At 40.2% G+C, this 19,628-nt stretch overlaps 1 protein-coding gene across 1 annotated transcript; it reads right to left on the bottom strand.

Moving 5' to 3' along the window:
• Positions 1-7,763: 7,763 nt before the first annotated feature.
• On the bottom strand, positions 7,764-15,870 carry LOC124138177 (protein Hikeshi-like). Its single transcript, XM_046504707.2, has 4 exons — positions 15,717-15,870; positions 14,134-14,263; positions 13,122-13,226; positions 7,764-11,244 (listed from the first exon to the last, which is right to left on the bottom strand). Exons 1-4 carry the CDS (start codon positions 15,744-15,746, stop codon positions 10,922-10,924), a joined length of 588 nt encoding a protein of 195 aa, XP_046360663.1. The 5' UTR covers positions 15,747-15,870; the 3' UTR covers positions 7,764-10,921.
• Between the last annotated feature and the right edge of the window lie 3,758 nt (positions 15,871-19,628).

Below are 19,628 nucleotides of genomic sequence, written 5' to 3'. Positions count from 1 at the left end.
CGCCCCCTGTAGTGTAAGAACGTAAGAGCAATAATAACAACATTAATTGCGTTTTTAAACTTCTTTTTAAGTGTTTTCATTTAAATAAAAGCAACCCTATAATTGCCATTTCTAGTTTGTTTTAGTTCACTGGAGCTAAACAAAAGACCATATATGTAGCGTTGTCCTGTTAACTCCTTTTCACACATTTTAGATGGGGCGACAACGCGACACATTTTGACCTTTTGGTTTGGTTAAGTTTTACACTTTTTTATTTTTTTGTTGTTGTTTTTTTAAGGGCGACAATTTGCCCCTTCTAGGATTCCATTGCACAGTGGGATTCTACGGAAGCCTTTTAGGGCCATTTGTTGTTTTTTTAAATTTCGATACTATCTTGAATTTTCAACTTCTATATCTTGAATTTTCAACTTAGTATCTTGAAATTTCATTATACTGGCTTCATCGTTATTTTGTTATCTTTGCACATAAATCTACGGAAGCCTTCTAGGGCCATTTGGTTTTTAAATTTTTTTTCGATGCTATCTTGAAATTTCAAGATACTAAGTTGAAATTTCACGATAGTATCGACATTTTTTTAAAAAAACAAATGGCCCTTGAAGGCTTGCGTAGATTTATGTGCAAAGATAACAAAATAACGATGAAGCCAGTATATTAACTCACTATACGCTTATTTACCTGATGAAGAGTTAAGGAGAAACCATTAAACGTCTGGGGACGTCTGGCGTTTTGGGATCAGTAGTGCGTAATACCGCCACGATTTGTCAAACATTCATGCACTCGACGAGGCATACTGCGTATGAGTCTCTCAAAGGCGATGTGAGGGAGTCTGTTTCACTTCTCTTGCAGCGCCTGTCCAAATTCATCCAACGTGGTCGACGGCCTTTGGCGTTCACACGCACACATCTCCATATCATGTCCCAGATTGTTCAATGGGCTAAAGGTCAGGGCTCATGGCTGGCCATGGCATTCTATGGATGCTGTGCTGGTGGAGGTGTGCATTGACAATTCGTGCACGGTGAGCACGGGCGTTGTCGTCCTGAAATACAAAACGTCAGCCCACGCTCCTTGGAAACGGGACATCAAATGTGAGTGAGTGAGTGAGTGAGTTGGGTTTAACGCCGCTTTTAACAGTATTCCAGTTATATCACGGCGTGTCAGCTTAATGTGGGAAGAAAGCCCGAAGTGATGCAGGTGTCAGACGTTTAAAAATTACCACTTCGGTGAAACCCACGAGCACGGGTACGGTGCTGACAAACCTAGAAACATAATCGGGGTGAACCGGGATTCGAACCCACAACCATAGGTTTCTGGCGTGCCCAAGGGACGCAACTCCGCACAGCGAATTGCGGCGCCTTAGACGACTGGGCCACCCGTGGCCCCCGGGACATCAAAGGGTGTCAGTATGTTGTCTCGATGGTACTGTCCATGTACCGACCCTTCCTTGTACAATATGGAGTGGGGTTCGCTCAGGCATTGTGACGACACTCCATAACCACGCCATAACCGATCCACCACCACATCTGTCATGAGGTCTCAGGTTGACATCGGCTTGACGTTCATGTCGACGTCGCAAGACACGACCACGCCTTTCAAAGTAGTGCAAAGTGAATCGGGGCTCATCTGAAAACGTGAAACGTAACCAACGACGATTAACCCAGTTTCGTGTGTGAGTGAGTGAGTGAGTGAGTTGGGTTTAACGCCACTTTTAACAGTATTCCAGTTATATCACGGCGTGTCAGGTTAATGTGGGAGGAAAGCCCGAAGTGAAGCAAGTCTCAGACGACCCCAGTTTAGACTTTGTGTACGGGGCGGTCGGGTAGCCTAGTGGTTAAAGCGTTTGCTTGTCACGCCGAAGACCCGGGTTCGATTCCCGACATGGGTACAATGTTTGAAGCCCATTTCTGGTGTTCCCCACCGTGATATTGCTGGAATATTGCCAAAAGCGGCGTAAAACCATACTCACTCATTTTGTGTACGTCATTTCCGTCTGTTGGCAATATGACGATTTGAATGGGGCGTCATGCACAGCACGTGGCACGAGCATGGAGATGAGCTGTATGTAGACAAATTCCAAACCGCTGACCCGTAGCTCATACTCCAGTAGCCTGATGAACGCTTGCAGCAATCTCATTCGCCGTTTGAGCTCGATTTCACAGAGCCTGGTTTCGGATGAATCGGTCCTGAACTCTTATCGTTGATCTGGGACGCCCTGAACGAGGTCATTATTTGGGGTTGTTTGGTAACTGTTCCATAGTCTGCAAAGACTGGGGAACATTGAACGTATTGGCCACTGCACGCTGACTTCTACCACACATGCCAATAGCGAATCGTCTAGACGCTCCGCGCGTTGCAGACGCCGCATTGCTGGTTCATTCACAAACAATGAATGAGTGAGTGAATATGGTTTTGCGGCGCTTTTAGCAATATTCCAGCAATATCACGGCGGGGGACACCAGAAATGGGCTTCACACATTGTACCCATGTCGGGAATCGAACCCGGGTCTTCAGCGTGACGAGGGAACGCTTTAACCACTGGGCTACCCGACCGCCCCTAAACAAAGAATGAAATCAAGCTAATCACAACTGTATGACAAACAGAATCAATAAGATTGACAGAAAAATTTCCACATAAGTTTATCGAGCTTTCTTGAAAGTGTCAAAATCCCGGAACTTCCGATCTCCGGGCTGTCTTTTGAAAGTTTGTTCTAATACTTGGTGTCAACATTTATGTTCACCCTTCTTGTTTCAGAGTGAATCAAGTATGTTCTTCCACACACAAAAAACATGATATATTTTCAGCAAGATGGTACGCCAGGTTCTTTTATAATTATGATTTGTAAAGCATGTTTTGTATTAGCGGATTTGAACAACAGGTATCAATTGTTAAAGCTGAATCTGGCGTACAGTCAAATCTCGAAACTCGTTAATCCGATAATCGGATTTATCCGACACGAATGATGAGAACCGATTAAATCAGTGCGATTGATTTAGACCTGTGAATCCGACAGTCTTGCATTCCGACTCCGACACTCCTAATTTGCAACGAATTGCTGAAATCACTCTTTAATCAGTCTCGTTAATCCGACACAGTGGTCAGTGCACTCCGTGGTCATCTGCCCGCGAGTGCACAGCCAGTATTTTGATGCGAGACGAGTCGGCTAGTAGCTGCATAATACAACGGCTGCAGTGGTAAACTTGCGTAACAATAAACAGTTAAACCTTTAAACAAACAAAACAGGTGTAACCACAGGTCTAGCTTACCCAAAGCTCATTACGTTCTCGCTACCGATGAGGACATCCAATTACAGGTGACGAAAAGCGATTATTTCTGATTTGTCAAGAAAGCATGCAAAAACAATATGAATATCAAGATGAAGTATTGGAAAAGAAACCAGGACAAAAAGCCCTGGATGTTCACGGTGCAATATATTTTGTATGAACCATGTATTTCAAGAGGCAATATATTTTGTATGAACCATGTATTTAAAGAGACAAAATATTATGTATGAACCATGTATTTAAAGAGACAAAATATTATGTATGAACCATGTATTTCAAGAGGCAATATATTTTGTATGAACTATGCATTTAAAGAGACAATACATTTTCCATGAACCATGTATTTCAAGAGGCAATACATTTTCCATGAACCATGTATTTCAAGAGGCAATACATTTTCCATGAACCATGTATTTAAAGAGACAATACATTTTCCATGAACCATGTATTTCAAGAGGCAATACATTTTCCATGAACCATGTATTTCAAGAGGCAATACATTTTCCATGAACCATGTATTTCAAGAGACAATATATTTTGTATGAACCATGTATTTCAAGAGACAAAATATTATGTATGAACCAAGTATTTCAAGAGACAAAATATTTTGTATGAACAATGTATTTCAAGAGGCAAAATATTTTGTATGAACCACGTATTTCAAGAGGCGATATATTATGTATGAACCACGTATTTCAAGAGGCAATATATTTTGCATGAACCACGTATTTCAAGAGACAATATATTTCGTATGAACCTTATATTTCAAGAGACAAAATATTTTCTATGAACCATGTATTTCAAGAGACAAAATATTATGTATGAGCCGTGTATTACAAAGAGACAATACATTTTGCATGAACCGTGTATTTCAAGAGACAATGTTTTGTATGAACTATGTATTTCAAGAGACCATATATTTTCCATGAACCGTATATTTCAAGAGACAATACATTTTGCATGAACCATGTATTACAAAGAGACAATACATTTTGCATGAACCGTGTATTTCAAGAGACAATATATTTTGTATGAACTATGTATTTCAAGAGACCATATATTTTCCATGAACCGTGTATTTCAAGAGACAATACATTTTGCATGAACCATGTATTTCAAGAGACAATATATTTTGTATGAACTATGTATTTCAAGAGACAAAATATTTTCCATGAACCGTGTATTTCAAGAGACAGTACATTTTGCATGAACCGTGTATTTCAAGAGACAATATATTTTGTATGAACCATGTATTTCAAGAGACAAAATATTATGTATGAACCATGTATTTCAAGAGGCAAAATATTTTGTATGAACCATGTATTTCAAGAGGCAAAATATTATGTATGAACCATGTATTTCAAGAGGCAAAATATTTTGTATGTACCATGTATTTCAAGAGGCAAAATATTTTGTATGAACCATGTATTTCAAAAGACAATACATTTTGCATGAACCATGTATTTCAAGAAACAAAATATTTTGTATGAACCATGTATTTCAAGAGGCAAAATATTTTGTATGAAAATGTATTTCAGGGGGCAAAATATTTTGTATGAACCACGTATTTCTAGAGGCAATATATTATGTATGAACCATGTATTTCAAGAGACAATATATTATGTATGAACCATGTATTTCAAGAGACAATATATTTTGTATGAACCGTGTATTTCAAGAGACAAAATATTTTGCCTGAACCGTGTATTTCAAAAGGCAATATATTATGTATGAACCATGTATTTCAAGAGACAATATATTTTGTATGAACCATGTATTTCAAGAGACAAAAATATTTTGTATGAACCATGTATTTCAAGAGGCAAAATATTTTGTATGAAAATGTATTTCAGGGGGCAAAATATTTTGTATGAACCATGTATTTCAAGAGGCAATATATTATGTATGAACCGTGTATTTCAAGAGACAATATATTTTGTATGAACCATGTATTTCAAGAGACAATATATTTTGTATGAACCATGTATTTCAAGAGACAAAATATTTTCCATGAACCGTGTATTTCAAGAGACAATATATTTTGTATGAACCGTGTATTTCAAGAGACAATATATTTTGTATGAACCATGAATCTACTCGGTCCTCCAGCTGGATATACGAATCCCTGTGCTTCAATGAAGAATTGTTTCGAGGCATTTTCCCGACGCCGAGGTAGATGTGTTATGGTGTGTTAGGGCACGTTGGGTGATATCATCTACGAACCTTACTGAATGTCCTACCGTTCAACGTTTGACGGATGTCTTCCTATAGCCAGTCATTTATATATATAACTGTTCATTTCATAATGCTGATTTCATGTTACACATGTGTCCGTATGTGTCCCCCGTTGGGATATGGGTTAGAATATATGCCCCAGCAGAAGGACCTTAAGAGCAGCCAAATGCACTGTCTGGGGTGATTTCATCCAGCTCAAAATTGAAATTAATATCCCAGATTAAGGGATTGGGGCTGGGGGATTATAGTCTGTTCCCGAAATGTGTTACCCTATAGCTCACAGTCTATGGTCTTGAACTATAGTGAGTGAGTGAGTTTAATGTGGGAGGAAAGCCCGAAGTGATGCAGGTCTCAGACGTTTACCACTTCGGTGAAACCCACGAGCATGGGTATGGTGCTGACAAACCTAGAAACATAATTGGGGCGAACCGGGATTCGAACCCACAATCATAGGTTTCTGGCGTGCCCAAGCAACGCAACTTTGCACAGCGAATCGCGGCGCCTTAGACGACTGGGCCACCCGTGCCCCCGTCTTGAACTATATTCACCTATAGTCTGTAGCTTTGATTTTGGTAGGGTCGTCTTGAAGTTGGTTAACCATGAATACAGTTTACGTTTTTCTGATATTTTGTAAATACAGTTCACTTTAACTCAGTAAATTGAGTACTTAAAAATAATAAGTGATAACTATGTATGGTTATTAAACAGAATCCTACTGTCCAGTCTTCAGTCAAAATGGTTAATGCTGATGTACATGTCAAGTATGAGCCCGTGAAGAAGATCCGGGGTAGAGTGAGTGAGTGAGTTGGGTTTAACGCCGCTTTTAACATTATTCCAGTTATATCACGGCGTGTCAGCTTAATGTGGGAGGAAAGCCCGAAGTGATGCAGGTCTCAGACGTTTACCACTTCGGTGAAACCCACGAGCACGGGTATGGTGCTGACAAACCTAGAAACATAATTGGGGCGAACCGGGATTCGAACCCACAATCATAGGTTTCTGGCGTGCCCAAGCGACGCAACTTTGCACAGCGAATCGCGGCGCCTTAGACGACTGGGCCACCCGTGCCCCCGTCTTGAACTATATTCACCTATAGTCTGTAGCTTTGATTTTGGTAGCGTCGTCTTGAAGTTGGTTAACCATGAATACGGTTTACGTTTTTCTGATATTTTGTAAATACAGTTCACTTAAACTCAGTAAATTGAGTACTTAAAAATAATAAGTGATAACTATGTATGGCTATAAAACAGAATCCTACTGTCCAGTCTTCAGCCAAAATGGTTAATGCTGATGTACATGTCAAGTATGAGCCCGTGAAGAAGATCGGTGCTAGAAGGTGGTGAGTTGGTCCGGACTGATGCCAATTTATAGTGCTAGCACCCTGAGATACCATGCCGCAGTTTAACATGAATACCCCACTCAGACACAGTATACTGACTCCGAGCCGACAAGTCCTTGTTTTAGCCCCTTAATGTCGAGCGGCAGACAGGGTAACAACAAGTACATGTACCATCTTTTAACGTCTTTTGGCCTTCAACAACCCATGTTTGCCGTAAAAGGCGACTATGCTTGTAAAAGGCGACTAACGGGATCGGGTGGTCATACATCAACCAGGACAGCGAGCCAGACCCCCCCCCCGCACTTACTCAAGAAAATACGGTATTCTGGCCTGGCTCTTTGCAAATGAATTATAAAATGAGAATATAATAGAGCAAGGTCAAATGAAATGGTTATTCTTGTTTTCATCATACAATTTGAACAAAATTCTTTAGAAGGTTTCAAGACATATTTATTTTATTAGAACCAACTGTTTAGAGACTTCAACCCTCATGGCTCAAAGAGGATGTGGAATGGGATGAATGTTTAATTAATATATCCTCTGGGTCTGAAATGATTTAATCGAGGGCTCACTCATATGAGGCTTCGATTTTATAGATTGAAATGGAGAGAGAGAGAGATTTACGAGGCTTTTAGCAATATTCCAGCAATATCACGGGGAGCACACCATAAATGGGCTTCACACACTGTACCCATGTCGGGAATCGAACCCAGGTCTTCCGCATGACGAGCGAACGCTTTAACCACGAGGCTACCCGCCCGCCCCGAGAGAGAGAGAGAGAGAGAGAGAGAGAGAGAGAGAGATCATACACACAATAATTGGGAATATCTAAATATGACTGATATTTCTTAATATTTTCATAACATCCGAGTCACTATAAGATATCAAAAGATAGAACAGGACTTCAACACTGTATGAAAACATTTTATTTATATTAAAATACAGATGCACAAAATATGTTACACATTCACATTGATTTCATGTTTTATGCAAGAATATACCTACTGAAGTGTGACGTTCAAATTGGTGTCTTATTAACACTAACAACAACCTGTACATGGATTACAGTTAACAAAACAGTGAGGAAAAAAACAACACCCTAAAGAACATGTCCTAAATACTACTACTTCTTTGGTTCGAACACATTTGCATGTCAAGATTCAAGATATTTTGTCATATAATGTAAACTCTTCATTTCCAATGGAGTGTCAAGTTGGTTTGTGCTGGTCTAAAATACTAAGATTTGAAAATATATTTGTTTTAATTAATGTAAAACTTTTAAAAATAATAAATCCATAAATGGTGATCATTCCGTGGTGCTAAATATGACATCAGTGCTTCCAAGAACCTTTGCTTCATTTCAACCAAGCCAAAAAGCACATCAAAATACTCTTCTGGTGACAAAACACCAGAATCATGTGAGTAACCATGGTTACCCAGCCAACTCAAGCAAAAGCAGCATACATCCATCTGTTGTTTCTGTTGAGAATTGAGGCTAAAATGCAACATGCAGGGGTAGGACTGTGATGGAGTTTGAAGGACAAGCATTGTGACATTAATTATTTGTTTGTTTGTTGTTTAATGCCACACTCAGCAATATTCCAGCTATATGACGGTGGTCTGTAAGTAATCAAGTCTGGACTTGACAATCCAGTGATTGACAACATGAGCATTGATCCACGCAATTGGGATTGATGACATGCATTAACCAGGTCAGCGAGCCTGACCACCTCATCCCGTTAGTCGCCTCTTACGACAAGCATAGTCGCCTTTTACGGCATGCATGGGCTGCTGAAGACCTATTCTACCCTGGATCTTCATGGGCCGACATTAATTAAGGACATGTGGAACAGGGTATGCATTACATACAAACAAAGGAGCTGCACCTTGACTGAGCCATCACTGACCCTGGAAGAGTGAGTGAGTGAGTTGTGTCTAATGCTGCATTTAATAGTATGACAGTTATATCAGGGCGTGTCAGCTTAATGTGGGAGGAAAGCCCGAAGTGATGCAGGTCTCAGACGTTTACCACTTCGGTGAAACCCATGAGCACGGGTATGGTGCTGACAAACCTAGAAACATAATCGGGGCGACCCGAACCCACAATCATAGATTTCTGGCGTGCCCAAGGGACGCAACTCTGCACACCGAATCGCAGCGCCTTAGACGACTGGGCCACCTGTGCCCCTGACCCTGGAAGAAACTTCTAACACACTTCTTTGCCACTAACCTAGTCAATAAGGAAGGTGCTCACGTGATTTGATGCTCTTCAAGATATAGATTTTGTTCAGTGATCAGATAGTTTTCACAAGGTGCAGCCATTTTGTTTGAAGCAAATGCTAGTGATATGAGAGGTGGAATCTGATTGGTCAACAGGAGGAACATAGAAGGGACATAATAGCCACTGGTGGCACTACGATCAAACCCAGAAATTCCAGCTAAGTTCGGCAAGGGTAGAAATTGGACTTTTACAGTCAGTTAACTCCCTTGCCTGGGGAAGATGCATGGTCACTGGCACACCATGGACTGTGTCTGATGTCATGTACCATATACATTTTGTTGAGAATAAATGTACAATCTGTGACAAAACCTTATGAGACTACGCGCCCAAACATGACTCTAAGAATCAATTCCAGTAGAGTTTAGTGTTATATAGACTATTATTAGCTGAGCTTACTAGACCAAACAGAACTTTACTAGACTTGGGCTTCAGACTAGTGGTTAAAGTCACAGAATGCATATATGCCATTGATTGAGTTATTAAAACTAGGTCAACAGTGCCCAATTACTGTATTGTAAGATATCCACTACAGTAAATTCTTATTTTGTAAGCAAACCTTTCATTGAAAGATATAAATTCAGAATGACCCAAGCATTACAGTGATTCGTGCAACAATGAAATTCCTGTAAACGTGTATATAAACAGGGATATATTTGACATTTCCCTAAAAAGTCTCAAAAACAAATCATGGGGAAGCAAAGGTATAAATCATGGGGTTTCTTGATCATATTAGTCCATAACATTAATCATGTTAATAATATTAAAAAATATCCTTTATAGTTGCACCTCAAAAGTCCAAACATAGTTTCGGAAAACTAGAGATTTCACTCTCCTGATGAACTTTTTCAGATATTGAAACGGGTAAGCATGTCTAAACTTGATATCAACTATTTCCTACAACAGTGAGTGAGTTGTGTCTAATGCCGCTTTTAACAGTATTCCAGTTATATCACAGCGTGTCAGCTTAATGTGGGAGGAAAGCCTGAAGTGATGCAGGTCTCAGATGTTTACCACTTCGGTGAAACCCACAAGCACGGGTATGGTGCTGACAAACCTAGAAACATAATCAGGGTGAACCGGGATTCAAACCCCAAATCATAGGTTTCTGGCACTACCATGGTATACAACTCAATACAGTTGCACAAGGTTGTCACAGCGATATCCCATTCGCGGAGCTCTCCACACTATCGCTGCCACCAGTCAAAAGTCCCCATTGGTTAGGTGACAACAACCATTCATGGAATTGAACTCGCAGCCGATTGGCCGTTATGTTAACAAACAAGCCATGATGCTGAATACTCCTGCAAAATAAGTTTCTTTGTTTACTATCATGTAACTGGTATAGTAAGAATGTAAGGGGGAAGATTTTCCGTTTGTCTGCAATCTCGAACCAACCTGATCAAATAAACAAAAGAGTAAATTCATCTGGGAAATATGGTCAGTCTTAAACATTTTCAAAATTCACTATGACATAAACAAAAGTATAAACGTTACTACATTTGGGGTTAGAGGGCGAATTTCAAGATTCTTGTAATGGCCGTGCTAACACTGGTGGCAGCAATGTCACTGAGAGTGTAATGAAGGTATCACGCGCTGGGAATTAGCTTGCGAATTGCGGTGCCTTAGACATGCGCTCCACAAAGAAGAAAAACAAAAGACAATAAAGGGGGACAGATGACAATCACTGAAAACAAGCCCACAAAAACCTGTTATCTTCACGCATAAAACAAGATGCATTTGACACAAGTCTCCCACAGAATGATGACAATCTCCAAGCCAACACTGCCTCATGTCCTCCAGAAATTAGGGTTTTGTTCCAAGCGTCTCTGAAAATTTTCAAACCATTTTTGCAACGTGCTGATGGGCACGAATGTCTCGGAAGGGTTTGGCGTCATCTGGGACTGGGTCACGGCAAACGAGGAGGCAAAATTGAAAAAGTTCTCAAGCATTTTCCTTGAATATTCAACAAATGATTCCACACTCGACACCGTGGCTTGGGTGACTGGTGTTTGCTGTGCAAGCTGTGCCAGGGGTTCAACAGATATTCCAATCTGGGCGTTGTGTGACGCCTGTTGACCAAACATGTTCTGTTGAAATGAGTTACCTCCCCCTGGAAGAGATAAATGCATGAGATAAATCTCATACCGTGTAAGTCGAATTTTGAGGACCCAGAGCTCCAGATAACTTTTTGAGCAATTGAGATTTTACTTGAAGGTTTCTATCTAAATTGGGTTATTACCATGATTACATTTTTCATTGGGTAACCAATATTCTTTTTCACTCATCTATTCATCACTCTATCAGGTTTATCCAAAATGAAATAATGTTTTAGATGTAATATATAACGGTTCTAAATGTAGGCTTGACTCTGAAAGTAAATTTTCTCGTAATTGTGTTTCAGAAAGTAGCTACGTTGGACGCATGCTGAAGAAGCTTCATTGGGTATTTACGTATTGCTGTTTTCAAACAATTGAATTTTTCATTTAATGCATGTGTTTCTGTACGCAAGTTAATTGAAAATAATTGGGTTTTGATCTGTTTTGGGGGGTATTTTTTGCAAATACGCAGCTTTTCTGTAGCTCTGGAAAAAGATGCTGCAGAAAGGGGTCATCTTATGTATAAAGTTAAGCAACGTCGGTCGCGGAAAGTCCTTGGATGGGGGACCGCGTTTTGGCAGCTTGGCTCCTGAGAGTTTCTAGGGCTTGGTCCTGCCCCACACCAAAGCACATGTACCGCATGTGGTGTCTCCTTGGGCAAGTGACTTTGTTTGAAATGTGCCTCTGTTCACCCAGCAGTGAATGGGTACCCAGTAGGATGAGGTGGTAATGTGGTTACTAACCTTCTAGCACCTAACAGGCAGCTTGGGTTGTACACTCCCCAGGGAGCCGAGAATGATTCTTGAGTGCGCACTGATCCAGTGACCAAGTAATAATATCGCTTTGAGCATGCCCCTTAGTGGTGTGGAAATATGTGCAAGATATATAGCCTATTATTATCATTATCATTATTATCACTGTATTCCACAACAAATAGTAAGAAATGAAGAAATCACTGATATACTCTGAAACCTCTGCCTTAAACTTTTCAAAACCAAACTGGAGACCAAATGCAGCGGCGCGTCCACTATTACCACCACGCCATGTTCTGCCATGGTTACAGATGGAGCTATGCTACTTCTGTCTTTATGTCATCGCTTCCTGTTCTATTTAAAGCACATCGCGATATCACAAACTGATAATTGAAGTATTGTCTGTAACTAAGTAAGAACGACATTGCTGACATCGGTGAATCGTTACATCCCTATTCCTCATCAGTTTCAAATGATGAAGCATCGATTATAAGATTTAAAATATTTTCATTTTCAAGTAATTTCTGGCAGAACTTGTGGAAAAGAAAATTATATTACAATGTTCAGTGAGGCCATATGGGTATCTTACTTTGTTTGTTTGTTTGTTGTTTAACGCCACACTCAGCAATATTCCAGCTAAATGACGGCAGTCTGTAAATAATCAAGTCTGGACCAGACAATCCAGTGATTAACATCATGAGCATCTATCTACACAACTGGGATACAATGACATGCATTAACCCAGTCAGCGAGCCTGAACACACTGGTCTTTTGGAAAATAGCATTCAGATGTAGGAACCCCCAAATTATCTATATTTTAACGTTATGGATAGAAGATCATAGAACCCATTATTTTCAATTGTAATTTTGAACACTGAAAGATATCCATTCATCATGTTCAATGACTTTAGCACAGGGGCATATATAAAAAAATAAATGAGTTAAAAAATTCAAAGCAAAAGGAACGAGTCTTTTTTTATAGTATATTTAGCAATCATTTACTGGTATTAACCATTAATACAAATCCCTTTGATCATTTTTGTCTGAAATTAATCGTGTCATTATCACACAAACCAGTGATTGATATCATGAGCATCCCCATGATGATGAGTAGTACTAGCCCTGAAATCAAGACCCACCTGTTTTCAGTGAGGATATTTTGAAAATAGTGCTTGGTTTTGCATTTGTCAGATGTCCCAACAGCTGCCATGAAGGACCATCTGTGCTTGGCCATGAGAAATACACTGCAACAGACATGAATACATGTTAATCCATCCTGGCTAAGAAGAAATAGGTCTGCATTGTATTACTGGTATACTGCAATACGCTTTTCAAACATTAAATATTTCAATACTTTTTCTGTATATATAACAAGTTTCATAATTATTTGTATCGTTCAACCTGAAATCTACACAGAAATTACAAATGATGTTTCCCTTCAACATGTTCAAAATTGATTGACAAAAAGGCGGAAACGCGGAAGTGATTTTCTCTCACGTGTTGACTGACCTGCTGAGTTTAACATACCGTATTCGACGTAATAAGCACCCAGGGCGCTCTCAAATTTAGAAATAGGGGGCTCTTATTAGAATATTATTTTGTTGAAAAAAAAAACAGAGTTGAAAGATAAATTTTGTGGTATATGCTGACAGCCTGAAATGTATATATACGAGAAATACATTTTTCCAGAATTTAATTACCCATAATTAAGAAAGCATATAACACACGAGCGCGTATTATACGCGATTAAATAAGTGTTGTGTACATTGATCAATCGGAAGGGGTGCTAATTGGGATTGTTCACTAGCCAATATATTAGCAAATATCGCTGTTGGCGCTTATTAGAGCCGGGCGCTTATTACGTCCAATACGGTAATGATATTTACTTAACTATGCAGAAAATAGCATCTGCATGTACAATCAGTGTCAAAGACTGTCAAATACTTTATCTCCCAATATACATGTATCTCAATACGTATCGTAATACAGATACCTGTACCGGTACCTCAATATATTGCATTACATTTTTGGCCAAGATATAGTCCAAATAAGAAATGATAAAAATTTACTTAAAAGTTGTCAACTGTGTTAAAAATAGGCATATCCAAGGAACATGATGTACATGTGTATCTTAAATGCGTATCTCCCTACCAGCGCCTCCGAAGCCATCAGGGAAGGGAGTCTGTCCAGTCATGAAGAGGACGACGTGGTTGATGTTGTCAGCATCTGAGATGTTGAAGAGGAACTGGGTCTCTGACACCTGCTGTAGGTCTGTTTGTACCTGTAGACACAGGGGATAGTAAGTACTACTAATTAAGAACTGACTTCAATATGTGTTTGTGTTTATGAAGGAATATATGTGAAAAAGGGTGTGTGTACAGAGTAAATCCACATAGCGTCGCGCAAAGTGTGCAGTCCAGTTTTTAGGTTTATAACTCCATAAACGCAAACACAATCATGTGTAATAACTTCACAGAAGATTATTTAATCATTCAGAGCTCCAGATAAGCTTTTGGTGTTGTGGGTATTTTACCCATGCATTTTAAAATAATTGGGTATCAGTAATTCTATCTGGGTATACAAATTTCTGTTACCCACTAGTTTTTACACATGTGGGTATTTAAGTTAAATATTTAAAAACACTATTCATCTAGTCCCTGCAAACTGGTGTCGTCTGGGTTCGAGAGCTTTATAGGACTCAAGAATACCACGATACTTCCACAAGAAAGTGTGATGGCAAATGATCACGATGTAAGTGTCATCGTGGAGTTTGGCAAGGTTGACGGAATGCCCGTTTATAATTTCAAAATAGGTTGCTGATTTGCTAATCAAATACGCAGGGTTACTTCACAATATTTTGATGATACGCACAAGTTTTATTTTTGTAGCGTATCTGTAATGTTCGTTGCGTATTTGATACGCTTGGATTTTATTTTACTGCATATTTCTGCATTTCTGATGCTTATTTCACGCAGATACACAGCTTATCTGGAACTCTGATCATTAATACAAATCTGTAGACAACAACACACAATCAGTGACATTGTTCAGCATGGTAATACAACACAACCCTGCCCATTCTATTAAATGCCATAAGAATGGTTTGGTTAGCCAATCAGATTAAAATGGAAGTAGGGCAAGGACAGGTATCTCGGGTCAGGTGGGTCGTCACAGCCCTACCAAAGAAGTTGAAACACAAAGTGAAGTTTTCGCCTATTTGACAAATTCTGCAGTAGACAAATGCAAAATTCTGCACAATTTCTGCACAGGAGGGTATTTCTGCAAAATATTCGGGAATACTCTGTGGACTGATATGAAATGTTTACTAAAATAATTGCGTGTTATAGGGGACAAATTTAATCAAGTTGTTGTTCCCCTGCTGTAAGCAGAAAGATAATACAATTGTGCTGCGGGTATGTATAGCCCACATGTCTCTGAAGGTCTTCCAGACTTTCGGCGTGACTCGATGACTACCTCTAATCGGTTTAGGCTTATCCAGTTACTACTTTCATGGCAGTTCGATGATGGCAAGAAGTTGTTGATCGCGCGCCAAGTCAGCCAAGCCATGCCACGTAAATAATGTAGCAATGAGTAAGCCTCGTTTACGGAATTCTAGGCCAAGAAAGCCTCGAAAACCTTGACTGTAAGTGTAAACAAGCGACTTCCTTCTGTCCCAAACATATTGCCTTCAATCCACCAGCTCATTTCGCGAACTCTTTACACTAAATACTTACAAGACGGCCTGCAATTATGATCCCAAACATCTCTCTGGTACCTTCAGTAGTTAAACAGAAACATGCATTCCAAATTAGCAGGTTATATGCGTTGGACAGGGCTATCGCTTCAAGAACGTTCCTTGACCGTGTAGAAATGTAAACACCAAAGGGAGGTAATCCTGCGAATGACAAGGGGAGATAATAGCTGAACATTTGAAAGGTTCGTAAAATAACTGTTTTAGCCCCAAGTCACATTTCTATTAGATTTCATACCACAAAACTGTTTCACTTCCAAGAAAAGTGTAATCTGCACGATGTACAGAAAGTGAGACTTCAATAAACAACTTCTCTCGCTAATGCCACAAAGTGATATTATTTCTCATTTACAGACACGAGAAAATACGTTTGTTTCATAATGATTCGAATAAATGGACCAAATGCTTTGTTGACTTTGAAGCATATGTTCCTGTGGTAGAACTGAGGATTTACAGTTTGCAACTGTCGCGCACACAATCAAATACTACTCAATGAAAAGCAATCGATGAATACAATAATACTAAAACAGTGGTTACATACCACTCATCTTTTGAAAGGGCTTATTTGAAAATGTCATTCTATTCAAATATACTCTTCACATATTATGAGACAGTGAGTTGGGTTTAACGCCGCTTTGCACAGTTATATCGCGAAGTGTAAGCTTAATGTGGGAGGAAAGCCCGAAGTGATGCAGGTCTCAGACGTTTGCCACTTCGGTGAAACCCACGAGCACAGGTATGGTGCTGACAAACCAAGAAACCGGGATTCGAACCCACAATCATAGATGTCTGGCGTGCCCAAGGGACACAACTCTGCACAGCGAATTGCGGCGCCTTAGACGACTGGGTCACCCGTGCCCCCTTGAAAAAGTGAATAAAAATAAAAAGACTCCCTTATGGTGTATACTGACAGAGCTGCTCGGCTGTCAGATGTTCGGGAAGGAGATAAGCCTTTAAATGTGAGAGACTGGGATACTATAATCTACATATGTAGGATAAACTTATGGTCACAAGTCATGTTTGTTGTTGGGGTTTGTTCTTTTGTTGTTTAACGCTGCACTCAGCAATATTCCAGCTTTATGACGGCGGTCTGTAAATAATCGAGTCTGGACAAGACAATCCAGTAATTGGTATCATGAGCATCGATCCACGCAAATGGGATCGATGACATGCATCAACCAAGTCAGAGAGCCTGACCACCCAGTCCCGTTAGGCTTTTAAGGCAATCATGGGTTGCATAAGACCTATACTACCCCGGATCTTCACGGGTCAGTCATGTTGTGGTCACATTGATATATGTCATTGATATTTACATATGCATGTCTTTGAATGATATTGTTATTGTTGTACATGTATGTATAATATAATAAACTATCAAAGTTTGCTATTGTCTTCAAACATGTAAGTTTGCTCTTTGAATTGATTTTGAACCTGATCACATGCGTGCAATCCCGTATGACCGAATTGATTTTTGGTACCCTGGGTTTAAAACTTAGATCAAGTGGGATGACACCAGTTTTACAGCAAAATTCCAGCAATATCACGGCGGGGGACACCAGAAATGGGCTTCACACATTGTACCCATGTGGGGAATCGAACCCAGGTTTTCGGCGTGACGAGCGAACGCATTAACCACTATGCTACCGCACCGCCCCTCTTTGGAAGTCAAGCGTATGAGTGTAGGGTACACAATTCTATTGCGAGTTTTACTATTGATAAGATTTCTTTTTTCGTTTTGATATGATTTCATTTTGGATTTTTAGAAATTGATAGAATTTCTTTGGCTGCTCTGTTTAAATACGTGTATCCGACCATCTCTGAGAAGCAGAGTTAGTTTGACCCTCGCTATTGCATCTCTTGGCTTTAAGAGCTATACGACAGTGGCGGGTCTAACTGCAATTCTTGTTTTAACTGAGCCGGGCTGGGGTATGGTCTTGACATTCCAGTAACAAGTGAGCAATGGATTCAGGTTGATTGCAAGGTGGGCATACCTTGTCATAGTGCTTTTTGTGACTTGAGTCTGAGGCGTGAGATGGCTCATCAACTTTCCTGTCATTTGAGTATGAGTATGGCTTTTGGTGGTTCTTGGGTTGAATTTGGTACAGTCAACAAAGCTCCGCCTGTTGCCCTTGGTCCGATAGCTTTGTATATTCGTACAGAATATTATTGACTGTGTTTGGTCTAGAGTTTCTGTTTCTGCCATTGATGGCTTGTAGTGCACTTAGCGAGATTGATAGGATGACTGCCTTGGCTTCCGGTAGTTCCGGTACGAGATTGAGTGCATATTGAATGGCTTCCGATTCAGCAGTGGTGATGGTGAGGTGAAATTGGGATTAACGTCGCGTGCAAGATTATAGCGCTTATATAGCGACGTGATTCAGCAGTGAATACTGTCTGACCGTCAGACAGGTCCGAATGTGCTTGGGGTTTTGACCAATGAATGTACCAGTAGTGTTGTTGCAAGGATGCCTGGATCCATCAGTGTTTATATTGGTCCAGTTGTCCCAGGTATAGTTTGAATTTTAGTGACAGCTACTGATCGTATTAAGGTCGGCTTTTCTTTTTCAGTGACTTCTGATGTTAAAACAGTGTCAACTTTCGGCGTTTTTAAAGTCCAGGGAGGGTGTAAACCTTTGTAGTGACTTTCTGGTGGCTGGATGTGATCCCAATTGTGACTTCGGATGAGTACACGTCCTAATATCCAAGATGGCTTTATTGAGGGATTTTTTCCGAGCTACGGGTGTTTTTGTCTTGCCGTATCTTTTACACCAAAGGGTTTGATGTTCGTCCCCAGAACGATAATATTGCCTGCTCCCTTCTAAGTTTAAATGGGAGTCCTCCTGTTTCTACACGTGGTTCTTCTAGTGAAGTACCTATTGCTGCACCCGTGGCTGGCATTAGGACTTGCCTTTGTATTCTTATCGAGGCGGCTCAAGGCAGCGTTTGATGCTCAGCGAAAGGCCTCAAAACCATAGTCTGGTTTTTGATATGATAAGTGATTTATAGAGGTCAAGTTGAGTGTCCCTAGAGGTACCCCAAGATGTGCCTGAAATTGCCCGCAAAACATTCAAGTCTTTATGACATCCGTCTTCTACATATTCTATATGTTTGTAAGGATCACGCCTAGGCATTTTTCAGATTTTTTCTATTTGACTGGTTTGCCTGTCATGAAGAGACGGGGTATTCAAGCACCCCCCCCCCCCCCCCCCCCCCCCACTCCCGCGTTGCGTTTGAATAGAACTCCCACAGTTTTTCACTTGAAAGGGCGAACCCCCACAAATTGCACCATTTCATCTACTCCGTCCAGGGCTGACTGGAGTTTTTCGTTTTGTGAAATAGCTCATATGTACACATATTGCTCCGTCATCAGCAAATTTAGAAGTTTAGGTAGCAGAGCTGACATGATCAAACATATCATATAAGTTCATAGACCCTACAGGCAATACTTTACTTGTATTTTAATTTTATAATTCATCCATGAAGATCTGGGTTTGAACAGGTCTTCAGCAACCCATGCTTGTCGCAAGAGGCGACTACGCTTGTCGTAAGATGCGGCTAACAGGATTGGGTGGTCTGGCTCGCTGACTTGATTGATGTCTGCCATCGTATCCCAATTACGTGGATCGATGCTCATGATGTCAATCACTGGATTGATTGGTCCAGATTCGATCATTTACAGACCACCGTCATAGCTTGAATATTGCTGAGTGCGGCGTTAAACAACAAACAAACAACTACCGCTAATACATATATCTAACAATCCCTCCTACAGCGGAATATGCACTAGACTTCACAAACACTATGAAAAGCACAGTAATGAATATCGTTGATATTTTCACAAACCTTCTTTTATTTTAAGAACAACCATTATTTGGACTATAAGTGCATTTTTAAA

The sequence above is a fragment of the Haliotis rufescens genome, unplaced genomic scaffold (assembly GCF_023055435.1).
Source record: "Haliotis rufescens isolate VD_foot unplaced genomic scaffold, xgHalRufe1.0.p SCAF_6, whole genome shotgun sequence".
NCBI classification, from domain to species: Eukaryota; Metazoa; Mollusca; class Gastropoda; order Lepetellida; family Haliotidae; genus Haliotis; species Haliotis rufescens.
Note: the sequence above shows the minus strand (reverse complement) of the source record. Positions and strands in the feature narration are given on the sequence as shown.

What these genes read in the sequence shown, in the direction of transcription:
- LOC124138177 (XM_046504707.2), bottom strand. Translation starts at nt 15,746, where the DNA reads ATGTTTGGGATCATAATTGCAGGCCGTCTT. An exon ending in TCATAATTGCAGGCCGTCTT is followed by an intron (nt 14,264 to 15,716) that starts GTAAGTATTTAG and finishes CTGTGTCTACAG; the next exon opens with GTACAAACAGACCTACAGCA. An exon ending in TGATGGCTTCGGAGGCGCTG is followed by an intron (nt 13,227 to 14,133) that starts GTAGGGAGATAC and finishes TGTCTGTTGCAG; the next exon opens with TGTATTTCTCATGGCCAAGC.